At 43.9% G+C, this 19,510-nt stretch overlaps 1 protein-coding gene across 1 annotated transcript in view; it reads right to left on the bottom strand.

Moving 5' to 3' along the window:
• LOC140726118 (dysferlin-like) overlaps nucleotides 1-19,510 on the bottom strand; it is a 388,334-nt gene that overhangs the window by 261,095 nt on the left and 107,729 nt on the right. The window contains 2 exon segments of the mRNA XM_073042070.1: nucleotides 3,075-3,137; nucleotides 15,865-15,993. Of these exon segments, the coding sequence (XP_072898171.1) occupies nucleotides 3,075-3,137; nucleotides 15,865-15,993 (192 nt within the window).

The following is a 19,510-nucleotide window of genomic DNA, read 5'->3' as shown; positions in this document are numbered from 1 at the left end:
GTACAGTGGTGTGTGCATTGTACAAGGCAGTCTTGGTCTTTGTAGCGAGTTTCGGATCCTCCCAGACCTGCGAGGAGAGTCGAGCAAGGATCAATGCTGCTTTGCCAATACGCCTATCGATTTCAGCATCGAGGGAAAGAGTGTCGCTAATGGTCGACCTCAAGTATATGAACTCGTGGACCACTTCTAGATTGTAATTGTCGATGGTAATGTCTGGTGTCTCCACTACATTCTGGGTAAGCCCAAAGTCCTTGCATGCCTTAGAGAAGCGGTCCATGAGAGTTTGGAGTTGCTGTTTGGTGTGCAAGGTTATAGCAGCGTCATCGGCAAAGAGCATGTCACGTATTAAGATCTTTTGCAACTTTGCTCTTGCTCTCAGGCGCGCAGGGTTGAACAGCCGCCCATCAGACCTGGTGTGCTTGTAGATGCCTTCTGTCGACGTCCCAAACTCGTGTTTCAATAGCAGGGAGAAGAAGATGCTGAATAACGTTGGGATCAACACGCATCCGTGTTTGACTCCACTACGAATAGCGAAGGGTTCTGATGAGCTGCCATTGTACTGAACAGTAGCCCTCATGTCATCATGGAATGACTTGGTGATACCTTGGAGTTTCGGGGGACAGCCGATCTTGAGGAGAACCTGAAAGAGCCCATCCCTGCTGATAAGGTCGAATGCCTTGGTCAAATCGATGAAAACGACATAGAGGGGTTTCTGTTGTTCCCTGCACTTCTCCTGGAGTTGACGGAGTGAGGAAATCATGTTGACAGTTGACCTCCTTGCGCAAAAACCACACTGGGATGAATGTCAAGGTTGTGGATTCCCATTAATTGGGGCACACCGGGACCAGTATATTTTGGCCCAATTAAGCAGCTGCCCCAATTAACCAAAGTTTCAAGGAAATAATTTTAAAGGCAAACTACCATTTAACTGAATAACAAATTATGTATTTAAATGAAATACAGAGTACATTAGAACATATGCCAATACTATTACAGTACTATAAACTGTATTAGTTCATAATAATTATCAAGAGGAATTCATCCAGTGTACACTGCCATGATTGACTGTAAATGAACAAAATCAGCGCAGACACCTGGTGCAGATACTGGATGCCTTCACACAATGTTTTTGACAATTCATCCTCCAAAACTTCATTTTCCTTCTAACATTCAAGATGATTGTTGATCATCTTCAAATTCTTCGTAGTTTCTAACTTGTTGAAGCAGGTGAAATTATTTAATTTTCACTACCGGCCATTCCTGACGTTTCCAAGCCTGAATGCTTGAAACTGCAGTAAGTGAAACAGTTCTGAATTGTCTTGCTGCTTATTACTTACCAACTATCAGTGACAAAAATCACTTCTTTTTGAACATAAACACATACAACTGACACTGATTTTAAACTGTTCTAATTGTGGTGTAGCGTCTAACGGCCACACAAGTGCACACGACTACTGTTTGCTAAGTCCTCTGTCCCAATTAAGCAGCATATTGTTCAAAAAAATTGACGGGAATCCAAGCTATTTTCTCCAATAATTTTTGTTCTTTAAGAGTTGTCCCAAATACGTGGCTGTCCCGATTAACTGGCGGCGCAATTAACCATAATCCACTACACATACTTTGATACTAAATTTGAACTTTAAACAGAGTTAAAATGTTCCCCTTCAGGTTCCCACCTTTCATCCTTTCAATGTTCTATATTTCACCCCTAACGCATGACCTCTAGTTCCCATCTCACCCAATCTCAGTGGAAAAAGCCTGCTTGCATTTACCCTAACTTTACCCTTGATAATTTTATAAACCTCATACTCCTACACTCCAGGGAATAAAGTCCAAAGCCATTCAACCTTTCCCTATAACTGGGGCAGAGAATGTGTCAAGGATGCTGCATTGCCGGAGAGAGCATGGAGACATTCTGATTTGTTATCGTTGAAAGCAGGCTGAGGGGCCTAGCTTTGCCTAGGCCAGTTGTGGGGGAGATCCTCTCAACTCAGACCAATGACGTGTTCCTCACAGTAACACAGATCATCCAACTGTGGAAGATGTGGGATCCTTTTGAAAAGCTCCTCCACACGGATCAACAAGAAGAAATATTACAGACACTCAGTGTGTTCGTGGCGGATGGACCCTCTGCCAAATGAGACGAGACCAGGGTGAAGCTCCCTCCACACTGTTGCACAACACACTCCCAGGATCAGACACAGAGTGAAGCTCCCTCCACACTGTCCCATTACACACTCCCGGGGTCAGACACAGAGTGAAGCTCCCTCTACACTGTCCCATCACACACTCCCGGGGTCAGACACAGAGTGAAGCTCCCTCCACACTGTCCTATCACACACTCCCAGGGTCAGACACAGAGTGAAGCTCCCTCCACACTGTCCTATCACACATTCCTGAGGTCAGACACTGAGTGAAGCTCCCTCTACACTGTCCCATCACACACTCCCGGGGTCAGACACAGAGTGAAGCTCCCTCCACACTGTCCCATCACACACTCCCGGGGTCAGACACAGAGTGAAGCTCCCTCCACACTGTCCTATCACACAGTCCTGAGGTCAGACACTGAGTGAAGCTCCCTCCACACTGTCCCATCACACACTCCCAGGGTCAGACACAGAGTGAAGCTCCCTCCACACTGTCCCATCACACACTCCCGGGGTCAGACACAGAGTGAAGCTCCCTCCACACTGTCCTATCACACAGTCCTGAGGTCAGACACTGAGTGAAGCTCCCTCCACACTGTCCCATCACACACTCCCGGGGTCAGACACAGAGTGAAGCTCCCTCCACACTGTCCCATCACACACTCCCGGGGTCAGACACAGAGTGAAACTCCCTCCACACTGTCCCATCACACACTCCCGGGGTCAGACACGGAGTGAAGCTCCCTCTATACTGTCCGATCACACAATACAGGGATCAGACACCAAATGAAGCTCCCTCGACTCTGTCCCATTACATATTGCGAGGCTCAGAGTCAGAAACAATGTGAGACTCTGTTTACATCAGCCCATCACACACAGAGACCACGCAGATTCAGCAAAGAGTTTCCTTTATACAACAGCACTCACCATGATGAATATTGGCTCATCAAAAAGTTCAGATGGAGTGTCGTAGAAGTTGAAGAAAAAAGTCTGTGAAGAGCAGGAAGAGATTGTTAGTGGTCTGTGTTGCACAATAGCAGCAGAGCTTGTATCTTGTTTAGTACATAGTGAACAATGGGTTCACTCCAGAGAACCTTTGGTCCTACACCTCCAGGTTCACAAACAGTTTTTTGTGTCCTGAACCAGTGTGGACAACTTCACTCACCTCGACTCTGAACTGATTCTTTCTTTCAAGGAATCTTTATATCTCATGTTCTCAGTCTGGTTTTTATTTGCACGATTTGTCTTTATTTTCACACTCATTGTTAAAAGGTTTAATTATATTTCTTTATTTTCCCACTAAATGCTTGCAAGAAAATAAATCTCAAGGTAGTACGTGGCAACAAAAAAAAGAGATCTTTTTCCCCAGGGTAGAAATGGCTAATACAAGAGGGCATAATTTTAAGATGATTAGACAAAAGTGTAGGGGGGGATGTCAGAAGTAGGTTTTTTACACAGAGAGTGAAGAATGCCCTACCATTAGAGGTAGACGCATTGGCGACATTTAAAAAACTCTTAGATAGGCACATGGATGAAAAAAATGGAGGGCTATGTGGGAGGGAAGATTGATTCTGGGGTTGGTTCAAAGGTTGGCACAACATCGTGGACCAAATGCCTATATGGTGCTGTAATGTTCTATGTTCTCTATGTACTTTGATAATAAAATTTACTTTGAACTCTGAGTGGGAGTAGGAGGCAGAGGTGCATGGTTGATGATGGTTGGGAGACTAAGCTGATGGATGGATTTGGAATTATTTGCTCATCCTGTTGGGAACAATTGGCTGGGCTTGTTGGTACAATCAAGCTGCTTTGGCATTTCAATTTGCATGCCTTTTTCCAGGGATCTGAGCTGTTGTGGATAGGGCCCAGCCCATCACAGGTAAAGCCCTTCCCGCCAATGAGCACATCTACACAGATAAACCCCATCTGCCATTAGGTACCTCCCACCACCAAGGCCATGCTCTCTTCTCACTACTGCCATCAGGAAGAAAGTACTGGAGCCTCAGGACTCACAAAACCAGGTTCAGGAACAGTTTCTACCCTTCAACCATCAGGCTCTTGAACCAATGGGGATAAATTCACTCACCCCAACACTGAACTGTTCCCTCAACCTAGACTCACTTTCTTCATCTCATGTTCTCGATATTTATTGTTCATTTAGGTATTTATTATTGTTACTTTCTTTTTGCATTTGCACAGTTTGTTGTCCTTTGCACACTGGTTCTACACTGAGTTGGTGTGGTCTTTCATTGATTCTGTTATTTATTGAATATGTTCACAAGAACATGAACCCCAGGGCTGTATAATGGTGACATATATGTACTTTGATAATAAATTCACCTTGAACTTTGAACTTCAACATAACATCCCAACTCCTGTGGTCAGTATTTTGATGTATGAAGGCCAATGAGCCAAAAGCTCACCTGGTGAATTGTATTGCAGAGCCAGAGAGACAGGAAGTGTCCTTACACAGTGACAACGCAATGCAGACATTGTGTGGAGCTCTTCCCATTAGCAATTACAGTGCAAATGCAGTGTGTCGTTCAACTGGTGATAAATTACAGCCAGCATAATCAAAGACCCCACCCTTCCCAATTATTCTCTCTTCTCCCCCGCCCATCGGACAGAAGATACAAAAGCCTGAAAACATGTAGCAGCTGGCTCAAGGACACATTCTATCCTGCTATCATGAGACTATTGAATAGTTCCTCATACAATCTGATAAACTTGATAACAATCCACCTCATTACGATCTCACACCTTAATGTCTGCCTGCGCTTTCTAACTGTAACCCTTTATCCTGCATTCTGTTAGTGTTTCACTGTGCTCTAGATCAATGCACTGTGTAATGATTTGATCTGTACGAACAGTATACAAGTTTTTGACTGTATCTAGGTAGTTGTGACAATAACAAAATCAGAATCAGAATCAGTCTTAATATCTCTGATATATGTTGTGAAATTTGTTTTGCAGTAGAGAACAATACATTAAAAACTATAAATTATAATAAACATATGTTAAATATATATTATTATTACACAATAAGAAATATATATTAAAAATTAAATTAATCAAGTAGTACAAAAAGTGAGCAAAAGTAATGAGGTAGTGTTCATGGTCCATTCAGAAATCTGATGGCGGAGGGGAAGAAGTTGTTCCTGAAACACTGAGTGTGCGTTTTTGTCATTGTCACTTTTACTTAGAGATACAGCACGATAACGGACTCTTCCAGCTCAATGAGCCTGCACCATCCAATTACACCCACGTGACCAATTAACCTACTAACCCGTACGTCTTTGGGATGTGGGAGGAAACCCACACGGTCGCAGGGAGAATGTACAAACCCCTTACAGACAGTGGTGGGAATTGAACCCGGGCTGCCCGTGACTGGTGCTGTAAAAGCATTTCGCTAATAGCTACACTGCCATGCCACTCCACCTTCAGACCAATTTACAAACGACTTCAGTAGAGGGTAGTGGAATTATAATTCTCCATCCCAGGAAGCCAAGGGTCTTAGCATATTTAAGATGAAGGCAAATGGCTTTCTAGACAAAACAGGTATGGGGAGAATGGGAATATGGTATCCAGGTAACCATGACAGTACTGAAATGTTGACACGAGGAAATCTGCAGATGCTGGAAATTCAAGTAACACACACAAAATGCTGGTGGAACGCAACGGGCCAGGCAGCATCTATAGGGAGAAGCGCTGTTGACGTTTCGGGCCGAGACCCTTCGTCAGGACTAAGTGAAAGGAAAGATTGGTTCCAATCAAAGGAAAGAAATGTTGAGATAGGTTCCAAGGGTATACACACAAAATGCTGGAAGAACTCATCAGATCAGGCAGCATCTATGAAGAGCAATAAAGATTCGACATTTGGGCTGAGACCCTTCATCAGGACTGGAAAGGAAAGCGGCAGAGGCCAGAATAGAAACGTAGAGGGTGGGGAAGGTGTACCAGCTGGCAGGTGAAACCAGGTGAGGGAAAAGGGAGGTGGTTGAAGGAGGCAAGGGATGAAGTAAGAAGCTGGGAGATGATAGGTAGAAAAGGTAAAGGGCTGAAGGAAAAAAAATCTGATAGGAGGAGAGAATGTACCATAGGAGAAAGGGAAGGAGATGGGGCACCAGAGGGAGGTGATGGGCAGGGGAGGAGAAGAGTTCAGAGGGGAGCCAGGATGGGGGATGAAAAGAGAGCAGGGAAAGTGGGGAGAAACTACTAGAAGGGTATACTCTTGCTCCTGCAAGATGTTTCCTTAATTGTGTTTTGGAACAGCTGCTCTGTAAATATACAGTTACTCATGATTGGGTCAGAAGATTCTCTGGAGTTGAGTCATACAGTGACTGAGTCTTACAGCATCATTAGTACCAGTCAGTACTAATCCCAATTACCAGCAGGCTTCACATTTCATTGGAACAAAAGATTAACACATTAAGTGTATTTGATGGCTCTGGACTTGTGCTTGCTGGAACTTAAAATGAGAGGAAATCTCATAGAAGCCTATCGAATATTGAAGTCCAAGACAAAGATGATGTGGAGAAGATGTTTCCTATAGCGGGTTAGCTAGGACCAAAAGGCACAGCCTCAGAATACAAGGACATCCCTTTAGAACAAAGGAGACTGAGGGGGAATTTCTTTAGCCAGAGGGTGGTGAATCTGTGGAATTCAGGCTCCTGAACCAGAGGGAATAATTTCACTCAACTTCACTGGCCCCATTATTGAAATGTTACACAACCTTTGGACTCACTTTCAAGGACTGTTCATTTCATGTTCAGAATCAGGTTTAATATCACCGGCATATGCCAGTGCAAAAATAAAAATAAAAAGTAGTGAGGTAGCGTTCATGGGTTCGTTGTCCATTTGGAAATCTCATGCTGGAGAAAGAACCTGGTCCTGAAACACTGAGTGTTTGCCTTTAGGTTCCTGTACCTCCTCTTTGATGGTAACAACAAGAAGAGGGCATGTCTGGATGGTGAGGTAATAAATCCCAATATTTATTGCTTATTTATTATTATTTATAAACATTTATTTATTGCATAGTTTGGTGTTTTTTTGCACACTGGTTGAATGCCCAAGTTAGTATGGTCTTTCATTGATTCTGTTATGGTTATTATTCTATAGATTTACTGAGTATGCCCACAAGAAAGATGAATCTCAGGGTTGTATATGATGACATATATATACTATGGTATTAAATTGACTTTGAACTTTGAAAAGCTTGTGTTGCATACTGATGAGATTATCACACAGTGCATTGAGGTAAAAGCGGGTAAAACAATAACAATGTGTAATTGAGTGTGACAGTTACAGACAAAGTATTCTGCAGGTAAACTGTAAGATGTAAGATCAAGAATCTAACTTATCATATTATGGAATTATTTAATAATCTTATAACAGTTGGGCAGAAACTATCCTTCAGGCTGGTGGCATCGGCTTGTTGGCTCTTATATCTTCTGCCTGAGGTGGAGAGAGAGTATCCAGAGTGATTATACTGGCTACTCTACTGAAGCAGCAGGAAGTGTAGACAGAGTCCATGGGGGAGAGGCTGGTTTCGGTGATGTGCTGAGCCCACGGCATTTTGTTGGAGTCGCCTGCAGAGCCGTTGCCTTACCAAGCCGTGATGCATCCAGACAGAATGCTTTCTGTGCTGTATCGGTAAGAACTGGTGAGGGTCGATGGAGATATACCAAATTTACAAACGCTCCTGAGGAAGAAGAGGTGTTGGTGAGATTTCTTGGCACCGACATCAAAGTGACTGGAACAGGACAGGCTATTGGTGGGAATTGCCTGGAACCTGAAGCACTCAACCCTTTCAATCTCAGCACTGACAATGTAGATGGGAGCATGTGTACTGCTCCTCTTCCTGAAGTTAATGAATGAGCTTATTGTCTGCTGGTGTTAAAGGAAAGGTTGTAGAGGAAAGACCCCTATACACTGAGGATTGTAAACATTTGCAATGCTGGGCAGTGGAATTTAAGTCAATTGTTATTTGTGGTGTGGAAGTGGAGTAAGGCAAGGGTTGATGTAATATCCAGGCAAGGTTAGAGTGCGGACAGCCAGGCGAGAAAGGTCATTGAAGAGCAAGCTTCCCTTTGCACACCAGGGGTCTGGAGACAAGATCAGTGGCCCAAGGCACACAAAACAAATAAGGGACAATTACATTACTAACTTCAAAGTATCATCAGTTAGCAGCTTGTCGTTTCTATTGACATTTAACACCTGTAAAGTGAATGGTGATTGTCCTTGTAAATAAGGAATTGAAACATGTACAGTTTACCAAATGGTCAACATCCATAACTGCTAGTCAATTCTGTATAAAAATGCCATTTCTCTGTTCAGCATTCAGAACAGTGTGTTGACAGGGGACACACTGTTTTCCCTGTGCACAAGTAAAATAAAGTGTGGCTGAGTTGTAAGCGTGCATGTGTCTGCCACCAGTTATTTTATGTTATTTTATTATCGGTAATGTAAGTGGGTCTGAGAGAAATCAAGAGTTCTTACTCAGTATTTCAGGAAATGAACAGAAAGCAGGAAGACCCTACAGAGGATAGCAAAACCTGCCGAGAGGATCACCGGGTCTCTCTGTCTGGGAACATTGCAAAGGACTTGGATCATTGTAGCGGATCCCTACCACCCATCCCACAATCTCTTTGGCCCTCTACCATCAGGACAGAGGTACAGGGGCATCAGGACTAGGACTGTCAGACTGGGTACCAACTTCTTCCCTCAGGCTAATGTCACCACCGAGGTCTCATCACTGAGACAGCCAGCTGTTTACTGTTTACCTGTGTTGTGCACTACATGCACCCTGGATTATATTTTATTAACTTATTTGTGGTAATATTTTGTTTTATATGGTTGTATATATGCACAAATTACTGACTGTTATGTCAGTGGTGCTTAGGGCAGCAGTGAAGTCTTTCTTCAATGCTGTTTCTGCAACAGTTTTTTTTTGACCAGTAAGTGTTGTTAGCCCTGACATGACTTTCTCTGGCATCTACCCTTGACCTATTTGGCATGGGTGACTCTACCAAGAGCCAAAGCATAAAGCCCTGACTCCCGCCAACGTAGCTCTCCAGGTCATTGAGGCACGCAAGCCTCCAAACCCTAAGATAAGGTTGTGATCCTCTTGGAGGTATATATGTATAGTCAGATGACAATAAACATGAACTTGTAGGAATGATGAGTAACGACTTTGTGGAATGGCTCACAGCCACATGAATCCCATCTGGTTGTAACATGAGACTCTGAATCATTGATTGTAAAGCTTCAGAAATGGGCCCTTCAGCCCATCGCTCTCATGCTAACCTTTTCTGTCCATTTACATTAATCACATTTGCTTGCATTAGGGTCATATACCTTGCCTATTCAAATGTCTGTATCAATGTCTCTTAAGCATTGCATCAGTAGGACATTATGTCAGTGTTGGGAAATATAGAATTTACTGGTTAATGCATCGGGAGGTTTTGCAAATTGTCCACCGAAGGCCACTGAGTCTGTTCAGTCTACAACCCCAGACTGGTGCTCACTGTGTGTTACTGAGAGAAAGTTGAAGGTGCCTTATTTCTAGTGAATGAGACCTCATTCCCTAAGGACAAAGTCCCAAACTAAACTTATCATTTGAAGAACCTTGGTCCAGAGATGATCTTTTGATCAGTAAATGAAAAAAGCAAATTATTTGAGCAACACACACAAAATGTCGGAGGAACTCAGCAGGTCAAGCTACATCTGTGGAAATGAATAAACAGTCGATATTTGGCCAAAATCCTTCATCAGGACTGAAGAATGCGGGCATAAGTCTTTCCTACAAGATCTTGAAATGTTCAAATGGAAGTGAAGTTTCTTGTAAACGGAGTCATAGATTGTGAACAGAATAGAGAAAGGTCCTTTGGCCCAACTCGTCCATGCCAACCTTTTGTCTATCCACACTAATCCTATTTGTCCACATGAGGACCATATCCTTCTGTGCCTTACCTAGTTAGGTGTCTGTCTAAATGCCTCTAAAACTCAATAATTACCACGGCGCAGAATTGTAGCAAAGCGGTTAGCACAATGTTTTACAGCGGCAGTGATCCTGGTTCAATTCCTACCACTGTCTGTAAGGAGTTTGTATGTTCTCCCCATGACTGTGTGAGTTCTCTCCGGTTTTCTCACAGGTGGGTGAGAAAGGTAAAGGACTGGAGAGGAAGGAATTTGATAGGAGAAGAGTGTTACCATGGGAGAAAGGGGGGAGGGAGGGGCACTGGGGGAGGTGATAGGCAGGCTAGGAGAGGTAATAGGCCAGAGTGGAGAATAGAAGAAGAGGGAAAGGGGAAGGTATTTTTTATTACCAGAAGAAGAAATCGAAATTCATGCCATCATCTCGGAGTCTACCCAGACGGAATATAAAGTGTTGTTCCTCCAATGTGAGGATGGCCTCATCTTGGCACAAGAAAATGCCATGGACCAACATGTCAGAATGGGAATGGAAATCTTAATTAAAATGGTTGGCCAATGGAAATTCCGCTTTTGGCGGATGGAGCGGAGGGACTCAACAAAGCAGTCCCTGGTTCACCAGGACCCAAATTCCTGGTGAATCACCTCTGCACCCTCTGCAGGGTGCCATCCTATAGTTTGATGACCAGAACTGCACACAGTTAAGTGTGATCTAACCATCATAACTGGTATGACAACTCCCCAAGACCACAGGAAAATGTACAGTGATAAGTACATCACCAAACCAAGCCACCCCTCAAGGGATAGCAAAGATTTAGACAGATATGGGTCAAACATGGAGAAATGAGATGAGCTCAGATTGGCATCTTGGTTGGCATGGACCAGCTGGGTGAAAGAGCCTGTTTCCATCAATGATGCTATGACTCTATGGTAATACAAGAGGTAGTCCATGGTATTCAATGGAAGGAAGACCGTGAACTGATGATGTGACCTGCCATTGGTACATTCTTAAAACAATAAGACCATTATACAGAGGAGCAGAATTAAGCCATTTGGCCCATCAAGTCTACCCTGCCATTCCTTCATGGCTGATTTATTATTCCTCTCAACCTCATTCTCCTGCCTTCTCCCCATAACCTTTGACACCCTCAGTAATCAAGAACCCATCAACTTTTGCTTTGATTATATTCAATGTCTTGGCCTCCCCAGCCACACATGACAATAAATTCCAAAGATTCACTACCCTCTGGTTAAAGAAATTCCTCCTCATCTCTGTTCTGAATGGACATCTCTCTACTCTATGGATTCAACAGTGGCTGGATGGGAGATGCCAGAGAGTAGTGGTGGATAACTGTTTGTCAGGTTGGAGGCCAGTGACTAGTGGTGTGCCTCAGGGATCTGTATTGGGTCCAATGTTGTTTGTAATATACATTAATGATCTGGATGATGGGGTGGTAAATTGGATTAGTAAGTATGCAGATGATACTAATGTAGGTGGCATTGTGGATAATGAAGTAGGTTTTCAAAAATGGTAGGGCATTGAAGAATGCAGTAGAACAGAGTGATCTAGGAATAATGGTGCATAGTTCCCTGAAGGTGGAATCTCATGTGGATAGGGTGGTGAAGAAAGCTTTTGGTATGTTGGCCTTTATAAATCAGAGCATTGAGTATAGGAGTTGGGATGTAATGTTAAAATTGTACAAGGCATTGGTAAGGCCGAATTTGGAGTATTGTGTACAGTTCTGGTCACCAAATTATAGGAAAGATGTCCACAAAATAGAGAAAGTACAGAGAAGATTTACTAGAATGTTACCTGGGTTTCAGCACCTAAGTTATAGGGAAAGGTTGAACAAGTTAGGTCTTTATTCTTTGGAGCGTAGAAGATTGAGGGGGGACTTGATAGAGGTGTTTAAAATTATGAGGGGGATAGATAGAGTTGACGTGGATAGGCTTTTTCCATTGAGAGTAGGGGAGATTCAAACAAGAGGACATGAGTTGAGTGTTAGGGGACAAAAGTTTAAGGGTAACATGAGGGGGAATTTCTTTACTCAGAGAGTGGTAGCTGTGTGGAACGAGCTTCCAGTAGAAGTGGTAGAGGCAGGTTCGGTATTGTCACTAAAAAAAAAATTGGATAGGTATATGGACAGGAAAGGAATGGAGGGTTATGGGCTGAGTGCGGGTCAGTGAGACTAGGTGAGTGTAAGCGTCGGCACGGACTAGAAGGGCCAAGATGGCCTGTTTCCGTGCTGTAATTGTTATATGGTTATATGGTTATTCTGAGGCTGTGCCCTCTGGTCCTAGACTCACATACTACAGGAAACATCCTCTCCACATCCACTCTATCTATGCCTTTCAATATTAGATAGGCTTCAATGAGATTCCTCACTCACTCTTCTGAACTGCAGTGAGTACAAGCCCAGAGCCATTACATATGCTAACACTTTCATTCCCGGGATTATTCTCGTGAACCTCCTCTGGACCCCCTCCAATGCCAGAATATTCTCTCTTAGACAAGAGGTCAAAAACCGTTCATGGTACTTCACGTGTGGACTGCCCAATGCCTCATTAAGCCTCAGCATTACATTTACTATTCTAGTCCTCTCAAAATGAAAGCCAACATTGGACTTGCCTAGCTTACCGCTGATTCAACCTGCAAGTTAACCTTTGGGGAATCCTGCACAATGACTCACAAGTCCTTTTGCACCTCTGAATTTTGAATTTTTCCCAATTTAGAAAATAATCTATGCCTTTATTCTTTCTACTGAACTGCATAGCCATACACATGCCTACACTATATTCCATCTGCTACTCTTTGCCCATTCTCCCAATCTCTCTATGGCCCTCTAGAGACTCTTCTACTTCCTCAATATTACTTGTCCCCTCACCTGTCTTTACCCTGTCCACAAAATTGTCCATAAAGCCATCAATTCTGTCATCCAAATCATTGACACATCATTCCCAACATCATCCCCTGCAGAACACAACTTGCCACCAACAGCTAACCAGAGTATGTCCCCTTTATTCCCATTCTTTTCCTCCTGCCAATCAGCAATGCTCTGTCCATGGTAGTGTATCTTTCCTGCAATACCATGGGCCCTTGTCTTGTTAAACAGTCTCATGTGTGGCACCTTGTCAAAGGCCTTTTGAAAATCCAAATAAAAATCATCCACTAACTCACCTTTGTCTCTCTTGCCTGCTATTTCCTCAAAGAATTTCAACAGAATTGTCAGACGAGATTTCCCTTCATGGAAACCTTATGGACTTTGGCCTATTTTACAATGTACCTCCAAGCAAGCCTAAATCTTATCCTTAATAAGGGATTCTGACATCCTCTCAAACATTGAAATCAGGCTAACTGAGCCATAATTTCCTTTCTTCTGCCTCCCTCACTTCTGAAAGAGTGGAGTGACTTTTGCAATTTTCCAGTCCTCTGGAACTTTTCCAGATTCTAGGGATTCTTGAAAGATCTGTCAGGCTGAGGATTGGAGTCAGGCCGTCGGACTGCAGGAAGAGCCAGATTGGGTTCAGAAGAGCTGACCCGGGTACAGACCATGTTGCTGCCTGCTACTTGGAGACACCAAAATTAGTGCCTTCGAGTTGGCAGGAAGGTGACGTGTAGTGAAATCGTGAGTAACTGTCTTGGACGTTAGTTTTGCAATCGCAAGCCAGCGTTGGACATTGATTGCTGCAGGCCTGCTTCTGTTGTTTGCTGGTGAGACAGACGGCGAGACAGCAGTTTCGCCCCAATTGTAGCGAGGACTAGGTCTCAAGCCACGGGCTTTCATTGTAACAGGGCATCTGTGCTCAATTAGGGGTAGCCTCTCCTGTCAGTGCTGCCCTCCAGTGTTGGATCGCTGGTATTACAGGCTGGACTGCAGGAACCATCAACTTGTGGGACTTGTGACTCAAGGTCTTGGACTAAAAACGTGTTTTCTTATGTGACTATGTTCTTTTTCCTTCCTTACTTGCTATTTTGAATGCGCGTGTATGCTTTTGCACCATGGCCCCAGAGGAAGGCTGTCTCATTCGGCTGTATCCATATATGATTTGAATGACAATTAAACTTGATTTGATTTGATCATTACTAATGCCTCCACAATCTCTTCAGCCACCTCTTTCAGAACCCAGGGATTTATTCCATCCGGCCCAGGTGACATCTACCTTCAGATCTTTCAGCTTCCTAGCACCTTCTTCTTAATAACTACACACATTTCTGCCCCTTGTGTCTTCCATAGTGAGGGCTGATGCCCCCCATTACCACCTCTCCAGTGTCATATTCCAGCAGTCCGATATCCACTCTCACCTCTCTTTTATGTTTTATGTATCTGAAGAATCTTTTAGAATCTACTTTAATATTATTGGCTAGCTTACTTTCATATTCTATCTCTACTATCCTAATGATTTTTTTGGTTGTCTTCTGCTGGTATTTAAAAGCTTCCCAATCCTCTAACTTCTCTCTAATTTTTGCTCGATTATATGCCCTCTCTTTAGCTTTTCATGTGCCTTTGAGTTCTTTTATCAGGCGTGGTTGCCTCAACCTCCACCCCCATCCCCCAACTATAGAGTTCTTCTTTCTTCCTCGGGATGTATTAATCCTGTGCCATCCAAATAGTCCCAGAAATTCCAACCATTGATGTTCTGTTGTTGTCCCTGATAGTGTCCCCTTTCAATCAACTTTAGCCAGCTCCTTTCTCAAGCCACAAACAAGAGGAAATCTGCAGATGCTGGAAATCCAAGCAACACACACAAAATGCTGGAGTAACTCAGCAGGCCAGGCAGCATCCACGGAAAAGAGTACAATCAATGTCTCTGGCTGAGATCCTTCAGCAGGACTGGAAAAAAAAGCTGAGGAGTCAGTAAGAGGGTAAGCGGGGAGGGAGAAACACAAGGTGATTGGTGAAACCTGGCAGGGGGGAGGGGTGAAGTAAGGAGCTGGGAAGTTGATTGGTGAAAGAGATACAGGGCTGGAGAAGGGGAATCTAATAGGAGAGGTCAGAAGGCCATGGAAGAAAGAAAACAGGGGGAGGAGCACCAGAGGGATGCGATGTTCTCTATTAGATTCCCCTTCTCCAGCCCTGTATCTCTTTCACCAATCAACTTCCCAGCTCCTTACTTCACCCCTCCCCCCCGCCGGGTTTCACCTATCACCTTGTGTTTCTCCCTCCTCTCCCCCACCCTCTAACTCTGACTCCTCATCTTTTTTCTCCAGTCCTCTGAAGGGTCTCAGCCTGAAACGTTAACTGGACTCTTTTCCATCGATGCTGCCTGGCCTGCTGAGCTCCTCCAGCATTTTGTGCGTGTACCTCTCTCATTCTCTGTAATTCTCTTCACTCCACTATAATACTGATACATCAGACTTTATCTTCTCCCTCTCAAACTGAAGGATGAATTCTCTCACATTAGATCTCTGGCTCCTAAGGGTTCCTTTACCTTAACCTGCCTCATCAAATCTGGTTCATTACACAACACCCAATCTAGAATTGCCTCTCCCCTTGTAGGCCTAAAGCATATAGGCATTCTACGAATTCCCACTCTTTGGAATCAGCACCAACCTGATTTACCCAATCTACCTGCATATTGAACTCTCCTTATGATGCGCCTTTTCTATTTTCCATTGAAGTTTATATCCCACATCCTGCTGCTGTCTGGGGGCCTATATATAACTCCCATCGGGGTCTTTTTACCCTTGCATTATCTTAACTCTACCCACAAGGATTCTACATGTTCTGATCCTATGTCACTCTTGCTCCTCACCAACCCTCAACGGGGGAGGGTTGCACCTCACCTCATCGAAGACTGGGTTGTTGCCTTTCCGGATCCGCGTGGTCTTTGTCTGCCCGGCGGCCGTCACTTTAACCACAGGCCTGATGTTGATGCCTGGGATCTGGCGCCCTTCAGCCACGTGTACTCTAACCTGGAACAGAAGAATTTGGTTAATCTCGTTGATGGAAAGAGGCACCGCAGGAGTAAGAAGGATCTGCTGGCTGAGTGGTGTGTCGCACCAGCCTCAAGCTCAGCATCAGCAAGGCCAAGGAATCGATTGTGGACTTCAGGAAGGAACACACACACACCAGTTCTCATCCAGGGATTGGCAGTGGAAAGGGTGAGCAGCTTCAAGTTCCTGGGTGTCAACATTGGTGAGACCGGACGCAGACGTTTCGCTGAATACCTACGCTCGGTCCGCCAGAGAAAGCAGGATCTCCCAGTGGCCACACATTTTAATTCTACATCCCATTCCCATTCTGATATGTCTATCCATGGCCTCCTCTACTGTCAAAATGAATCCAAACTCAGGTTGGAGGAACAACACCTTATATACCAGCTGGGTAGCCTCCAACCTGATGGCATGAAAATTGATTTCTGTTAATGCCCCTCCTCCCCTTCTTACCCCCATCGCTGACAAATTTAGTTGTTTTTTTTCTCTCTCTCTCTGCCCATCACTCTGCCTGTTCTCCATCTCCCTCTGGTGCTTCCCCCCTCCCCCTTACTTTCTCCCGAGGCCTCCCGTCCCATGATCCTTTCCCTTCTCCAGCTCTGTATCACTTTTGCCAATCACCTTTCCAGCTCTTAGCTTCATCCCACCCCCTCTGGTCTTCTCCTATCATTTTGCATTTCCCCCTCCCCCCACTACTTTCAAATCTCTTACTATCTCTCCTTTCGGTTAGTCCTGACGAAGGGTCTCGGCCCGAAACGTCAACAGTGCTTCTCCCTGTAGATGCTGCCTGGCCTGCTGTGTTCCACCAGCATTTTGTGTGTGTTATGTGAAAGGTGTGCTAGCCAGTAATATTAAAGAGGATTCTTCAGATAAATAAAGTGTAAAAGGGAGGTGAGAGTAGATATCGGAACACTGGGAAATGATGCTAGGGAGGTAGTAATGAGGGCAAAATTGCAGATGAAACTGACGACCAGAATGATGGAAGTCCAAGAGCATCAGGGGTCATAAAGTATGTGAAGTTACCATTTCTAGAGAGAAGATTTTTGGGAAACTGAAAGGTCTGGATCAGATGGTGTACATCCCAGGATTCTGAAAAAGGTGGCTGAAGGGATTGTGGAGGCATTAGTAACGATCTTTCAAGAATCACTAGAGTCTGGAATTGCTCCAGAAGACTGAAAAATTGCAAATGTCACAACACTCTTGAGGAATGGAGAGAGGCAGCAGAAAGGAAACTATAGGCCAGTTAGTCTGACCTCAATGGTTGGGAAGATGTTGGAGTCAATTACTAAGGATGAGCTCTCAGGGTACTTGGGGGCAGGTGATAAAATAGGCCGTAGTCAGTATGGTTTCCTCAAGGGGAAATCTTGCCTGAGAAATCTGTTGGAATTCTTTGAAGAAATAACAAGCATGAGAAACAAAAGTAATCAGTTGATGTTGTATACTTAAATGTTTAAAAGGTCTTTGACGAGGTGCCATGCAAGAGGCTACGAGCCCATGGTATTACAGGAAAGAAACTAGCATGGATAAAGCAGTGGCTGATTGGCAGAAGGCAAAGAGTGAGAATAAAGGGAGCCTTTACTGGTTGGCTGCTGGAGACTAGTGGTCTTCCACAGGGGTCTGTGTTGGGACCGATTCTTTTTATGTTATATGTCAATTATTTGGATGATGGAATTGATGGCTTTGTTGCATTTTGCAGATGATATTAAGATAGTTTTGAGAAAGTAGAGAGGCTACCGAAGGGCTTAGACAGATTGAGAGAATGAGCAAAGAAATGCCAGGTGGAATACAGTGTCGGGAAGTGTATGGTCATGCTCTTTGGTAGAAGGAATAAAAGGGTTGACTATTTTCTAAATGGAGAGAAACTACAAAAAAACTGAGGTGCAAAGGGACTTGGGAGTCCTTGTGCAGGATTCCCTGGAGGTTACTTTGCAGGTTGAGTCTGTGGTGAGGAAGGCAAATGCGATGTTAGCATTCATTTCTAGATGACTAGAATACAAAAGCAAAGATGTAATGTTGAGACTATATAAAGTGCTGGTGAGGCCTCACTTGGAGTATTGTGAGCAGTTTTGGGCCCTTTACCTTAGAAAGGATGTGCTGAAACTGGAGAGGGTTCAAAGGAGATTTACAAAACTGATTCCAGGATTGAATGGCTTGTCACATGAGAAGCTTTTGGTGGCTCTGGGCTTATATTCACCAGAATTCAGAAGAATGAGAGGTGACCTCATTGAACCTATTGAGGGCTTTGATATAGTGGATATGGAAAGGACGTTTCCTATGGTGGGAGAAGCTAAGACCGGGGACTCAGTCTCAGAATAAAGGGGCATCCTTTTACGACAGAGATGTGGAGGAATTCCTTTAGCCAGAGAGTGGTGAATCTGTGGAATTCATTGCCACAGGGGCTGTGGAGGTCAAGTCTTTATGTATATTTAAGGCAGAGGTTGACAGATTCTTGATTTATCAGAACATGAAGGGATACAGAGAGAAGGCAGGAGATTGGGGCTGAGAGGAAAACTGGATCAGCCGTGATGAAATGATGGAGCAGGCTTGATAGGCCAAATGGCCTAATTCTGCTCCTATATCTTATTGTCTTATCATTTCAGAGGATCTGTTCTGGACTCAGCACTTAAGTACAATTATGAAAAAAAGCACGGCAGCGCCTCTGCTTCCTTAAGAGTTTGCAGAGATTCGGCAAGACATCTAAGACTTTGAGAAAATTCTATAGATGTGTAGTGGAGAGTATGTTGACTGGGTGGATCACAGCCCAGTATGGAAACAACAATGCCCTTGAGTGGAAAATCTGACAAAAAGTAGTGGATACGGCCCAGTCCATCATGGAATGCCCTCCCCACCACTGAGCACATCTTACTGCATTGTTGCATAAAAGCAGGGACCCCACCGGCACCCAAGACATGCTCTTTTCTCACTGCTGCCATCAGGAGGAAGGTACAGAAGCCTTGGAACTCACACCACCAAGTTCACGACGTTATTACCTCTGAACTACTAGGCTCTTGAACCAGAGGAGATAAATCCACCCAACTCCACTTGCCCTATCATTGAAATGTTTCCACAACTTATGGAAGCTTCATCTCATGTTCTTCATATTTATTTGCTTATTTATTTATTATTTTTTTGTACCTGCACAGTTTGCTGCCTTTTGCATATTGGTTGAACATCCAGTTGGTGTGGTCTTTCTTTGATTCTCTTATGGTTATTATTCTAATTTAGATAGATAGATGGATACTTTATTCATCCCCATGGGGAAATTCCAACTTTTTTCCAATGTCCCATACACTTGTTGTAGCAAAACTAATTACATACAATACTTAACTCAGTAAAAAATATGATATGCATCTAAATCACTATCTCAAAAGCATTAATAATAGCTTTTAAAAAGTTCTTAAGTCCTGGCGGTAGAATTGTAAAGCCTAATGGCATTGGGGAGTATTGACCTCTTCATCCTGTCTGAGGAGCATTGCATCGATAGTAACCTGTCACT

This window comes from Hemitrygon akajei, chromosome 4 (assembly GCF_048418815.1).
Source record: "Hemitrygon akajei chromosome 4, sHemAka1.3, whole genome shotgun sequence".
NCBI classification, from domain to species: domain Eukaryota; kingdom Metazoa; phylum Chordata; class Chondrichthyes; order Myliobatiformes; family Dasyatidae; genus Hemitrygon; species Hemitrygon akajei.
Note: the sequence above shows the minus strand (reverse complement) of the source record. Positions and strands in the feature narration are given on the sequence as shown.